At 47.6% G+C, this 14,005-nt stretch overlaps 2 protein-coding genes across 7 annotated transcripts in view; one reads left to right on the top strand and one right to left on the bottom strand.

Moving 5' to 3' along the window:
- Positions 1–14,005, top strand: part of APH1B (aph-1B gamma-secretase subunit) — a 162,964-nt gene that overhangs the window by 57,471 nt on the left and 91,488 nt on the right. The window lies entirely within an intron of this gene.
- Positions 1–14,005, bottom strand: part of CA12 (carbonic anhydrase 12) — a 54,554-nt gene that overhangs the window by 7,350 nt on the left and 33,199 nt on the right. For 2 of the 3 annotated variants that reach the window (XM_036081145.2, XM_036081146.2), the window contains exons 3-8: positions 13,816–13,995; positions 12,823–12,965; positions 9,512–9,607; positions 8,578–8,641; positions 8,240–8,397; positions 6,813–6,939 (exon numbers count right to left, since the gene is read on the bottom strand). In XM_036081145.2, coding sequence (XP_035937038.1) covers positions 6,813–6,939; positions 8,240–8,397; positions 8,578–8,641; positions 9,512–9,607; positions 12,823–12,965; positions 13,816–13,995 — 768 coding nt within the window. The remainder of the gene's footprint in view (positions 1–6,812; positions 6,940–8,239; positions 8,398–8,577; positions 8,642–9,511; positions 9,608–12,822; positions 12,966–13,815; positions 13,996–14,005) is intronic. The other variant, XM_036081147.2, reaches the window with a different exon arrangement.

Below are 14,005 nucleotides of genomic sequence, written 5' to 3'. Positions count from 1 at the left end.
AGGTCTCCTGAAGCCTCACGTGCACACACACAACAGCCCAGCGGAAGGAACAAGCACCGCATTTACACAGCTCGCAGCTTCTGGAACAATTCTAGCATTTTTTTAGGTCTATTTGCAATTCTACTTATTCAAACAGAAAATAATCCTTTTCTTTTCAAAATATTATTTTCAAGTATGGACTGTTTGGGTAAGCGACATCTTACATAGTTACATATATGGACGTACATATGTATACATCTTATGTATATGCTTATGCCTTTAGCAGTCTCCAGTCTTATAAAAGAGACAAGAGGAGTTTTGGTTTAGCAGCGATTTGATAGTTTAAATACATAAAATCCCCTTTTGGATGATAAAAGCTCTTATTATTCTGCTTAATACAAATCATAGGCTGAAGTAACTAAGATGCTAGCCCCGTCTTTGACGAGGCTTTGGTAAGAAAAGCAAGGAAGCTGCCCTCAGTGACCACAGAACAGAACTATCTTTGGAGAACATACTTAACTGGGGAGCTTTTCTTATTGGCACTAGGGAATCCCAAAAAGAAATAATTTCTACAAATAAATCTGCCGAAGAGATACCACCAGATTACACGAGGGAACTGGTTTGCGACAACCATGATAGGGACTGAGGGCTTTGCCTTCCAGATTGCAGGATTGCAGGCCCAGGACAGAAAGCCGCGTTGCTCTGAGGGGCCTAAATTCTGGAGCAGTAGGTGTGGGTTACTGAGCTTAGTACTAAGGCTTAGTACTCTCAGCTCCCTTCCGTGGCCAGGCTCAGGCTGTCTGTGCTGAAGGAACGGTAGGTGGTGGGACTGGGGCCTTTAATTCCTTTCAGGCCAGAGCAACAGAAAAAGCCTGACAACTTCCCAGGGCAACTCCCTCCTGGGACTTCAAAAATTGACAGCCTTGACAGATCTTTAATGTTTCTTAGACAAATGGATTGATTTGAATGCTGCTGGCAAGTGGAAAACAAAGCAAAATAAAACTTGAAACTAGAATGTGACAACTGGCCAGGCTTATGTTCAACTCATTCTGCAGAGAAGACCCTGGGGAGGGGAGGGGCAGGGAGACGGGGTGGGTTACGTTCTTTCCAACTCGCAGTGAGCACCAGGCACAGTGCTTGCCACAAGAGAAAGATCCCAATCGTCCCTGTCCTTAGGGGGCTGGTAGCGCGTGTGCATAGTCTAGACACGCTCATTCTCTTCTTCTGTATGGCAGTAAGTCATTACCCTGTGGTATGCTAAGAACCGTCACAGAGACGAACGAGTTGTTCCAGCTGCGTTGAAGGAAATTCTAAGTCACCTTCAGGGGAACAGGGAAGATTTCTGGAATGATATGATTACAGCTGGGTCTTGAAAGAATTTTCCAGGTGGGAGAGGTGAGGGGCATCCCAGGCGCGGGGAATCGTGTGTGCATGGGTGAAAGCAGTACCATGCTAAGGGAGGCCCTACATGGTGTGGATGAGTGCCGGGGTCCGGGGCGGGGGGGTGCAGAGTGCTGGGAAGACAGCTGGGGCCACCTCGCCAAGGGGGAGGTCCAGCTTGCTGACTTCCCCCCTGGTCTGCTCTGTGCCAGAGGCTTGCTCTTAGGAGCCAGAGAACATCCACACTGGGGTTTTCTGTTCCCCATAGTGCCTGACTTGGGGTGTGCTCTGGAAACACGTGGCCCATTACATTGCACTAGATGAAGGGACTAGGGACTTCTTAGCACATTTGATGATTGCTCCCGATTATTCAGCCCCCACCCCCACCCCTGTATCCAGGGGAATTTGAAGGTGGGAACTCCTCTGGTCTTTCATTTGGATACCTTGGTAGACTTGATGATACTTTCCATCTAATAGATTTTATTCAAAAATAAGAACTTTTAGAAACACAAGGTCAGTAACCACAAAGCATACATTCTAGTCTCAGAAAGTAGATAATTAGCCATCTTAGCTTTGTAAGATTTCTTTTCTCCTTTTTAAAGGTTTTATAAAACTACCCAGGTCCCACAGGGTCAAGCAGATTCTAATTGTGCTACTCCACAGATGTACCGTGGGTGAAAGCCGCCCCCCCACACACACACCCGTCTGCTGTCCCGCACTCCTGTCTAAGTGTGCCTCGGCTGGCTCCAGGCTTTGCGGCGGTGACATGCAGTTGCTCAGAGCAAGCCCACTACAGACATGATTATAGAAACTCTCTGGCTCCCCCTTGTCCCTCAGGTTTCCCTTGCCCTGGCATATTAAAAATAGGGCTAGGTAACATTAGCATTTCAGTTTGATAGGCTCTTCCTTTATGACCCATTACTCTCAGGACCCAGGGCTAGTATGTTTAGCTAGGAAGAGGTCAACTTGAAGGAACCAAGAATCAGGCCCCTGGTCTGTAAATCTGCCTCTGCCATATTTCTCCTTTCTCCCAGAGGGATCTGACTGTTGTGAGGTCTGGTCTGCTCACAGGGTGTGTTCCCCTCTCTGGGATCCCTCCTTGAGGACAATGAGTCTTGTGTCCTCTTGTTAGCTCAAGTCTTCCATTTGTGCCCCTTGGAAGAGGCACTTTCTAAGAGCTAAAAAAAAAGTGCCTCATGTGAGTTTCACCTCTCTACAAAGAGTGGGCATTTTACCCAAAGGCAACAAGAAACACAACACACATGAGAAAAAAAAAAAAAAATGGTACAAAAGCAAGGGAGAAAAATGATAAGGAGATTCTGAAGCAAGTTGCTGCCTCAGAAGCATCTGGACCCCTGATAAAGTGGTTTATATAGTTCTCCTTAGGGTAGATAGTTCTCTCTCATCCACTTCTCTTAGCCTTGGATGTACCCAATTATATAAAAAGAAGGTATATTCAAATTCTAAAGGAAGGTGGGGAACAGGGTTTCTCTTGAGTTTGGTTACTCTACCTTAATAATCCAACAACTTTTTGGTTTCGGGGTAACCATCACCAGATTGAAAATGTCATGCTGTAGAGGTATCGGCGTTGCTCAGTCGGTTGAGCGTCCTACTCTTGATTTTGGCTCAGATCCTGATCTCTCGGTCGTAGGATCGAGCCCCGTGTTGGGCTCCGCGCTCAGCGCGGAGTCTGCTTGCCTCTCTCCCTCTGCTGCTCCCCCACTTGTGCTCTCTCCTCCCTCTCTCTCTAATAAGTAAGTAAAAAATTTTTTAAAAGGCAATAAAAAAAAAGAAAATGTCGTGCTGTAATAGAATAAAGACCAGGGCATTTGACAGAAAACTCCAGAATCCTCTGAGTGGAAAAAAAAAAAAATCAGTCTGAGCCTAGGAAAGTCTTTGTGTAATCCCTGGGCAGTGGTTCTCAATTTTGCCTCTCCTGCCCTGGAGACATTTGACAATGTCTGGAGACATTTTTGGCAGTCAGAATTGGGGGGATATTATGGGCATCTAGTGGGGAGAGGCTAGGGATGCTGCTAATTTTACAATGTACAGGACAGCTCCCCAGTGAGAATAATCCAGCCCAAAATGTCAGTAGCACCAAGGTTGAGAAACCCTGAGCTAGGGCTAAATCGTAGTTGACTACTTAAGTCTGTACTTCTTTTTTTTTTTTTTTTCCCCAGCATTTTATTTATTATTTTTTAAATTTTTTTATTTAAATTCAATTTAGTTAACATATAGTATATTATTAGCTTCAGGGGTAGAATCTAGTGATTCATCAGTTGCATATAACACCCAGTGCTCATTACATCAGATGCCCTCCTTAATGCAACATCTAATTACCCCATCACCCACCCACCTCCTCTCCAGCAACCCTCAGTTTATTTCCTAGAGTGAAGAGTCTCTTATGGTTTGCCTCCTTCTCTGTTTTTATCTTATTTTATTTTTCCTTCCCTTCCCCTATGTTCATCTGTTTTGTTTCTTAAATTCCACATATGAGTGAAATCATATGGTAATTTGTCTTTCTCTGACGGACTTATTTCTCATAGCAAAATACTCTCTAGCTTCATCCACATCGTTGCAAATGTCAAGATTTCATTCTTTTTGATGGCTACAGGACAGACTACTACCTCTTAAGGACAGAAACCAAGTTCTTCATTCCTTTTCTAAGCACAGTTGAGGAAAAAGCATGGTCAAGCTAAATGATTCAGTCCCAATTGTTCCAATCTGGCTAAACCTCAGAGCCTAATCTCAAAGTCCTTGCACTTTCTCTCCTGGACGATTTCCTTTACATTACTTTTCTCCTGGACAAATATTCCAACTCCATAGTTCCTGTTAACTTCCAGAGAAGACCCTGAATCAATCATACCCTAATTACAAGCATGCCTCAGTGGAAGAGTGTATAAATACGTGAGTCCGAATTGCTCAAGGTTCACACTGACAAACGGGCTCACCCCGTAAACCTGAAATGGCATGTTACAGTCTGAGGCCTGTCCAAGTGGGTGTGAGAGGGCCCTCATGAATGCAGGTGCCCCTGAGGGGGGAGATTTGGAGCTTCACTCCTTTGGGGCTGCCCTCCCCATTGCTCCTTGGGAAACAGCCCTAGTTAGCTGCCTGTGTCTTTGAGAAGTGAGCAGGAGGGGACAATTCTGGCCAAGTTTCTATAATCAGCCTCCAAATGAACAGGTTTGCCTTGGACTGCCACGGTGTCTCACTCCAAGGGGAGAGCTGGGCCCAGCCTGGCCTCCTCGGAACAGCAGTTCGGGGTGAACCATGCAGGAAAGGCAGTGGCAAACCTGCATTTGGGCTTTGATCCTGATGTCCTAAGCTTGGAGTTAGTCTCCAGGCTTCTGCTGAGGGGCCCCTCAAGCTCCCCAGCTAGACTAGGAGAGTCTATTGAAGCGCTCTGCTGCAGGCCCAACTACACTGCCCATTCCATGAGTGCCAACTTAGAGCTGAGCCAGTCTAAGAAGATGGCTAATTATTCCCAATGCCACAGTCCACTGTTACAAGTGGAGGTTACTTTTGGATGTCAGACTCAAGTTCCTGCATGGTTTCTTCTGATCCTCTGTAACTGTCCTCAAACACTGTCCCTGCAATGTAAAGTGAGGATGGGCAGTCGTTAGTGTCCACTTAGAATCATATAAAGTGTTAGCACTGAAAGGATGTTAGCTCACCTAGCCCAACCTATTATTTTATGGCTGAAGAAACCAAGGCCAAAGAAGGGACATGATTTGCTTACATCAGACAGCCGGGAGGAAACAAACTGAGGCCTAGAGCCTAGGTCTTCTGAGTATACGGGGAGTATTTATCACAGTATCCCCTGTGACTTGTATAGACCAGCCCAGAGAAGAGATCTGATTACTATCTGAATCACAAACAAAATTCTACCTTATCTATGTGGGCCCAGTCCTTTATCTCCAGGTAGTTTTTATGTTTTTTTATTTTATTGAAGAGTTGAAGTATTTTCCATTTAACCCTTGACTACTACATACTCCATTTTGAAGAACAGGAAAAGATAAATTTATATCCAAAAGAGATCACAAAGGGATAATTCTGTACATTTGAGGCATTTCCTAGAAAAGAAGTTGACAGTCATCATCATATACATTCTCAATTTTTAGGAAGGGTCATTGTTCACAGATTGGGTTTTCAGACCAGGAAACTGAGGAAAAGAGAGAAATTACCTTAACCAGTGCTATCTGGAGAGGCGAGCACAAAAGGTAAATTCTTGGGCAGTTCTTGATTCCGTAACTGACAGAAGAACCTAATTCTGACCATATGTATAGGTCTGTTCAGAAGGGCATGTTTCTAAAGCTTGCTGGCAAAGGCCTTGAAATACAGTCTTCCTATGTTTAACTAAGCTTAGTCAGTGGTAGTTATAATCTCACACAATAAGAAAGGAACAACAACAACAACAACAACAAAGGTACACCAGGTGAGACCAGGAGAGCTGATTCTCAGATAGGTGGGTCAATGGGGTCATCTTTGGATACGATCACCTGGCCTAGTTCAGTCACAAGTGATATAAGGGGATAAAGTAGAACTTTCACAGACCTACCCCTGCTTCTGGCCACTTGCCATTCCCTTATCGAGAGCGGGTCAAGAATCTACAGTGAGAAAGTGAACTTGGAGGTTCGAAGAAGGGTGTGGGCCGCAAGAGGGCTCCCTTACCTGTTTCCCTGAACCCCTGGCTTCCAACAGTATCGACATAGGTATTGAACAAATAAAGATGTTCAATGTCCTTCTGGGGAGTTATGGTTACAGATTTAAAAGGAAGAACTGAGCTTTCATAGCATTAAGACTAAACCAGACTTCACGCTTCATTCAGTATAGTTCCTGTGTGCCCATGCTTAAGGAGATGAGACAAAAGAGCAGCGAATGCAGCTGCTTTCTTGCCTGATGGGTCCTGCCATATTAGACCATGAGCTGCTGTGGCTACAAATGTGGATTATGCCCACTCTCTGAAGCCTTACGAAGCACCTTCCCTGCACATTGCTGAAGCTGGCGGTGCTATGAATCACCTGGCAAGGCTGAAGATGGGCCTTGATGCCAAGAAAGCCTAGGGTAAGAAGTTAGAGTTTGATCTCATAAGAACAGTCCTATCATGTGTCTTAGGAGAAGGGTAGTTCTCCAGAGCAGAGAGGTCCCCCAGAGCATCCTCTCTTCCCCATCTGTGGGAGACTCCCAGATTTAATGAAGGCTCTGGTCCAGGCGCCTAGGGGCCCTGGTTAGTGTTTCCCTGCAAAGGCTCAGGGAAGTCAAGAGCAGTGAAGGGTGACCTCAGTAAACCCGCACACAGTATCTTCTTACATACCCTGGTTCCCTTGGCAGCCAGAGTGCTCCTAACCCACCTCCTAAGGGCATCGGTGACAAAGCCCAAGGGCAGGGCACCCAACTTCACATTCAGTGGGTGTCTTGGCACCACACTCCCCCCACACACCGAATCTTCTCACCTTGCCGGAAAGAGATGTACACCTGCCTCTCCTCAAACTCCTGGACCTGCCGGAAGTTGTTGACCATTTCTCTGGGGGATGGGTCATCCACGTATGTGTAGTACAGAGCAGTCTCCAAAGCCAGCAGCTGCAAGGGGAGCAGCAGAAACATACCCCATGGGCAGAGTGATGCTCTCTTGCCTGACCTCACTGGGGAAGAGACCTCTGGGGCGTGGCAGGAGGCACATCAGAAAGCCGTGGGAAAGCCAGAGAACTGCTCCCCTCCCCTGCTGGTGTCTGGTCAACTGGGTACCGGGTGAGCTGGTCTGTCCCCTCCTCCCAAGGCTTGGAGGGAAGTTAGTGCTCTTAGCTGCTGGGTGGCGGAGGGACTCCTCAGCCTCTCACGGACACGGCATTCCTCTCATGGGCTCGATTTGGAACCCAGCTCTAAGTTAGAGGGGCCTTAGGCTTATTCTGATGGTCTCATCAAAAGGAACAAAAAGGAGGAGGCAAGAGTTTCACAGGTCCTCTGACAACTGGTTCCACAGAATTTTCATACACCCACATAGATTATATAATCGGTTTCCAAGGTGGTTTCTAGGTTAGGGTATTACTGCTTCCCTGCACATTTCATCTCTTGATTCATCACTTCTTTATTCCTGTCTGCCTACCTGCTGCCATTTATCTACATTACTCAGATCAGTAGCTCATAGTAAAAAGAAGGACCAACAGTGAGGGCCTTCCTGGATGCGGGAAAAGGGGCCAGGGGCAGGGTGGGCCCAGAGCCCGTGTGTGGCACTGCCCCGGCCATGTCTCCTGGACAGTTTTCTTCTTGCTGAATTTCTGGGGAGCAGAGGGATGGGCAGTGACCAGGAACTCCAGTGTGACTTTGGGGCTTAGCTTTGTGGCCAACCAGTGGGCAATCCCACAAGCTCCCTCATCCGTCTACCCCTCACTTTCATCACCTGTAAGATGCGAGGGTCGGAGATGATTGCTGAGGATTCTGTGCCCCCAGTTTTGCACTAGACCATGAGCTTCTTGAGGGCAGAGACCGCCGCTTACTCACTGCTGCAATCCCAGCCCTCTGGTTTGTTACACTATCTAAATGCTCCGTCTTTATTCCCCCCTGTAAAGGAACCGTGCTCTCTCCCACCACAGAGGAAACACCATCCAGCCACTGAGGGAAATATTAGGAAATGCAGCTTAACAACTTGTTTGTAAGGAACTGTGGAGACAGGTTCATTTTCTTAGCTTGACTCGGTAACTCCACTTTCGAAGCTCAGCCTGTAATTTCTGCCGTGCTTCTAGGCACCTGCGATATTTGAAGAGGTTTGGCTTAGCTGTCAATGAAACTCTAAGTGAGGAAACCAAGTTGGGGATTATGAGCTGGGTGACGGCAGGGACCGAGGTGCCACGTGGTCTCTGACTCAGGAGGGCACAACAGTTACCTGCTCCTGGGAAATTTGCACAGGGTTCCGGAAAACCGTCCAGAGCACGGTGGGGTGGCAAGGAGGTGTGGTCAGGGACCCTTTGTAGCGATAGTACTCATCGGGCCTCTCGGGAAGCAGCTCTTCAATGCTGAAACCTGGAATGAGCACTTCTTGGCCTGGAGAGACATGGTGGGGAAATGGTGTCAGGCTTTCTCCCCACGGCAGAGGTGCTGCTGGGCCTATGACCGAGCCTAGAATATGAAACTGCCCCCCTGCATTCATTTTTCTTCAGGTCACATGGGAGTGACTACCTTCTTCTCCAACAGAGGGCGAATATGCATCCAAGGACCCCTTACCTTTGTATCTTACATCTTGAAGGTGCCTGAAGATCTTGTCATAAGATGGATTGAAGGAGCCCATCTGCAACAGAGACGGGGCAGGTTGAACTGGGACAGAATTCTGCCGGCTGAGCCTTGTTCGACCTTTGCTCATGAAAGGGCTCATCTAGGGGTATATAGTTGCCATTGCCAAGATCCTCCCTGGAGGATGCACTTTACCAGGACAATTGTGAAAGACCCCTGGGCTGTTAGGGATTTGGGGTGATGGTCCTGTCCTCTTGCGTCTCAGGATGCAAGGTGCTGAGCAATCAAGGCACTGGGGCCTGCGTGTCCCAGGGCAAGGAATATAGCTTGTGCTCCTGATTATCAGGCTGTGAGCCTGAAGGCCACAACTAGCGTATTCTTTAACCAGAACTTAAGGGAGCTTGAGTTCACGCAAGCCAAGTCAGGCAAGTAAGCATGTTGAGAAACGAGGTACATGTTGTCTTATTAGGGAAAAACATGCAAGCAAATGAGGAAACATTCCCATTTTCTGGGATTAAGGAAAGAATGGAACTTGGATATCAGGAGTGGTGTAAGGGATTCAGGCACCTGATGAGGCAGCACTGAACGATCCCCATCCCCCAACCCCCTATAGATAAGTCCTATCCAGCTGGGCTATTCTGAGCTTTATGCACAGGGCTCATAAAGCTATTCTGAGCTTTATGCAACTAGGGCTCATTTTTTCCAATGTTCCAAAGGACATGCCCATTTCTGCTACCCAGCTAAGTGCTGCCTCCAGGCCAAAAGAGAAGGTACCCTATGGGGGAATACCTCAATCTCTAGAGGCAAGATACAGCCAAAATGAGAGTGAGCCCTACAACATCCAACAGACAGGTCCTCATAGACCAAATGCCGAGTCTGATACCATCCTGGCTTCCAATTTTTTAAAATCCCTCTAACCATCTCTTACCTCTATGAGGACAGCTAGGACGGCGAGGCCCTCTGACTTGTTACTGGCAGTGCTCGTGTTGGGGTACAGGTCCGAGTTATAGTGGACGAGATGCAGCTGCGGTGGGAGAGAAGCTGCTCACAGGAGGTGGACGACTCCTGGGAAGCCTTGGCTTTCGCGGGAGACTCAAAACCAGTGGGGAGGACACAACCCCTCTATCCCTACCCCAGGTAGCTTAGGCCTCTCAGACCCTTTCCTTCATGGCCTCCCCAGTTTTCCCTTTTCCCTCATTCCTCCAGACCGAAAACTCGACCAGGGCAGACTGTCCATCTTATTCACTCATTGTATTCGTGTCTGATATGGTGCTTGGAAAGAACCCGGTATACAATAGATATTGAATGAAGGAGTGAATGAATGGGTTTTTATACTAGCCACAAAAAAAGCTTGGGTACTTTGGAGCACTTTTCTCTTCTGATTTCTTTCTTTCTTTCTTTCTTTCTTTCTTTCTTTCTTTCTTTCTTTCTTTCTTTTCTTTCTTTCTCTTTTCTTTCTTTCTTTCTTTCTTTCTTTCTTTCTTCTTTCCTTTCTCTCTCTCTCTCTCCCCCTCCCCCTTCCTTCCTTCCTTCCTTTGTTTCTTTTCTCTCTTTTTTTTTTAGAGCTGGAGAAAGACGGGAGGGGGCGGCAAAGGGAGATGGAAAGAGAGAATCTTAAGCAGGCTCCACGCCCAGCGCAGAGCCAGATGCAAGGCTCAATCTCACGACCCTGAGGTCATGACCTGAGCTGAAATCAAGAGTCAGACTTCAACTGACTGAGCCACCCAGGCGCCCCGCTCTGATTTCTACTTATTCTGGAGCCTAGGGGAAAATGGCCTCATTGTAGCTTGTCCAGCCTCAGCCGGGCCACTCTGCGTTTGAAATGAAGTAGTAGGGGCTGAGGCAGGAAACCTCCAGTGGTAACTTAATTGCAACTGTATCCACAGTAGGACAGTATTTATCCCTCAGGTGGGAAAAAATTACAGCGTGGCTCTTGTACAGATTTAATCAGCCATATTTTAAGATAACAGAAAACAAGAATGTTACTCCCTGAATGTAGATTCTTACCTTTACAAAATAAAATTCTAAGCTCATTTTTTTTCAAAGCAGGAATTACTTGTCATTATTAAAGTGAAGAAAAGAGAACTTGCTGAGAAATCTTGGATTTAAAAAGTCTAAGTATTAAGACATTGTTATGACAAATCAAATTCTGACAATGTTTAACCTAATTTTTAATCCAAAAGATGGTGTCACCTGTCCTCCAAAAAATATTAGTAGATAGGTCTATATACATGATACACATTTTTGTTGATTCTTTTCCTCTTGGGGCTATAACACATTGAGATTTTCTCTCTTCCTTTTCTTCATCTCTTTTTCTGTCTTACGTGGTTGTAAATAGAATTCAAGCATATTTTATTGAATACAGCTCAATGTTCCTCACATTTCAAGTGACCCTTTCTAATTTTTAAAAACTATACAAAATTATTTCTTCTTTTAAGTAGTCATCTATTAAAGATTTCTTAGGAGTTCCTATTTCACCATCTTTCCGTGTGAAGGATATAGCCTGTTGCGTTGCCTCATACCGTGTTAGCTTGGCCCAGCTTTGAGAAATGGAGACTTCTTTATGGTGAAACCCCTGAAGGTCCTAGATCCTTAGTTCTTATTATACCTGCCCTTTGAGCTCGTGGTCTGTTTCACCACTTTTCTTACTGTGTTCAGATTAAATCAAGAGGAGGTGAAGACTAATACAGACAGAGGAGAATTCCCTGCTGAGTTTAAGAGAGGCTTCTTTATAGGACTCAATCCAGAAGAACTGCTACACTTTCAAGGACCCTCCATAGAGAATCTGCCACTTTTGGGTCACCTTGATATATTTTCACTATTATAGACATGTACACTCCATCTTCACCAGGCCCTTGGTGACGATGTGGCTTAAGAGCAGAAAACAGAATAACTAGAAATATTTTTAAATGCTCAAACTCTCTCAGCCTACACTCTAGCTCCTTCTTTATTTCCCCTGGGTAAGTAGAAGCCTCCACATTGCAATTAGCCTGAGAGAAATTGCAGTCCTGGAGGTTCAGAGATGGGCCTGGTTTGAAGTACGTGCACCTCCAAGAGTGCCATCCTATTGGGCCAGAATTATAGCCCCTCCACGCTTGTAACTGGACCTGTAATTAGCCTGAGACATTAAGCAGTTTAGCAGTTAAGAAGAGAGGAGAATGGTCATGTCATTATTTACCTGGCTGATCAGTAGCATTTATCTCCTTGTATTTATTGCCCTGTAAATGTTCAGAACCACACCCCCAAGTTCTATCCCATGGGAGCTCTGAAATGGAGCAACTCGAGCACCCCCATGTCCCCCCCGCACACCTGTGGGGCAGGCACAATGCTTCACTCCTCCTGGTTTCTTGTGGCCTTTTCGGTTAGTGCCTCAGAGCGACATAACACAGTGCTGTGCTGACATCCCAAACTGTCCTCATCGCATCTCTCACTGCCCTGATGTCCTGTGTATTGTAATGCCAGTCATCCCTCGGCTTGTGGCCAAGTAGAAGAGTAACCCCAGGGCCCAAGGTTCCAAGCATGTGAAGAAAGACTGAGAAGTTTGGGGGAGCAATTAGCCCAGTATGAGTCAGCAGTGGGATACGCACAAAATATTATATAGAGTGGGCTTCCTGAAGCACATTCTCAGATCCTCAGATCCAACTCAAGTCTAGGGTAAGAAGCTGCCCCAATTGACGATATCTTGAGATCTCTAAGCTGTGTAACACTGATCAAACCCTTATAACCAGGGTCATCCACTGTTTTTCCGTTGACTGCTGTAGCTCACACTTCTAATAGGTTTTGGCCCTTGGCCATAGGCGGCTCCGTTGTATTGGGGTACATAGATGCCGTAGTCAAGGTGTTATTATGTGCCGGGGATGACCTGTGTCGGCCGGACAAGCTGGTGGGATCTTGCTCTGTGCAAGCGGAGAGGCGATGTCTAGAAAAGCAGCATGTGCATCCCTCTGGGCGCCCCCCCCCCCCCGGGAGCATTGCCTTCTGAGCAGCGTCGTTCAGTAAACGACAGAGAGACAAACTCTGCATGTTCAGGGGAGGAAGGGGACCAGGACACCGCAGATGAGCTGCAGGTGGCTGGAGTGGCTCTACCTTGCTGTGCTGCCGACAGCGCCAGGGATGGGGGTGGGGAGCCTGAAGGCAGCCCTTGCTCGTGCTCCGATCTTATTTGTCCACCGGCCAGGTGGAAGGGTGCCAGACCACCCACCGCCGGGCAGCCTCTGCCAGCCCTGCGGCCCCACTCACCTCGGCAGCGAAGTGCTTCCCTCCGACAGTGTGCTCGGAGCCGTGCGGGTCATTCTGGTTCCCCCAGTGCAGGTGGAGCTGTGTGGCAGTGTAGCGGGACCGGAGGCCCTGGAGGTGCATGTCCGGGGTCAGGTTCAGCCTCACTGTGGGGAGTGGAGCCTTCAGAGCCCTGGCCCGCTGAGCACTGCCTGAGAGCAGTTAGGGAGGCAACACCTGCCCGGGCCCAGACAGGAGGCAGGTGGATACAGCGAGCGGAGAGACACAGGCTGAGGGTCAGAAACCTGGGCTCTTCTGAGAACGGCCCCATTTCCCTAAAGCAATTCTAGCAGCACCAGCACCTTCTTGGCTCCCCTGGGAAAAGGACGGCAGGAGCACGAATACTAGACCACCGGGTGGTTGTTCGGTTTACATCCCCATGTATTACACACCCAGCTAGGAAGATCAAACTGTTAATGAAGTATCTGCCAAGCTGTAGAATAATATAACAATAGCAATAAAAATTACTATTTATGAAGCATCTCCTGTATTACAGATCCCAACATACGTAATCTCTAGTCTTCACGGTACCCATCAATATGCCCGTTTTCCAGACAAAAGCTCAAAGAGGTTAATATTCTTACTCAGAGTGTCATGACTCCTAAGGAGTGAAGCCAGGATTCAGGTCCAGGTTTGTCTGACTCCAAAGCCTGGGGGACCCCACAGTGAATCACGTGGCTCCTGGAATATTTGAGCCAAGGGGCCAATGGGCTCAGGCCCGTACCCTCCCCCTTCCCAAGAGATGTGCTTCTTCTGAGAGGTGCTGCCCCGGCAGAGCTGCCTCCAGCATCCCCTGAATGAGTGGTCCAGGCATCCCTGGGCTCTCCCCCACGCCCTGCCCCCACCCCTTCTGGGTATTTCACTGGAGCCCCCTCCCTGCCAGATGGAAGAGAGCAGGCCAAGGAGCTGAGGGATGCTCAGACATCCCCTTGCAGATCTTAGAGGTATCTCTCTCACCTGAATGGCCATCGTTGATCAGGATAAACTGCTCGTTGGCAGAAACATTGTAGCCTTGGAACCCCAGGGGCACAAGGCTGGCGTCGTACTGGAGGATGTCACTGTGCAGGTCTATTGGGGACTGCAGCACACCCCCACATGACGGGTACTTCTTGGACCAGCTCTTCTCCCCATCGGGACCTGGAAGCGG

This window comes from Halichoerus grypus, chromosome 8 (genome assembly GCF_964656455.1).
Source record: "Halichoerus grypus chromosome 8, mHalGry1.hap1.1, whole genome shotgun sequence".
In the NCBI taxonomy this organism is placed as follows: domain Eukaryota; kingdom Metazoa; phylum Chordata; class Mammalia; order Carnivora; family Phocidae; genus Halichoerus; species Halichoerus grypus.
This window is presented reverse-complemented; position numbering and strand designations above follow the sequence as displayed.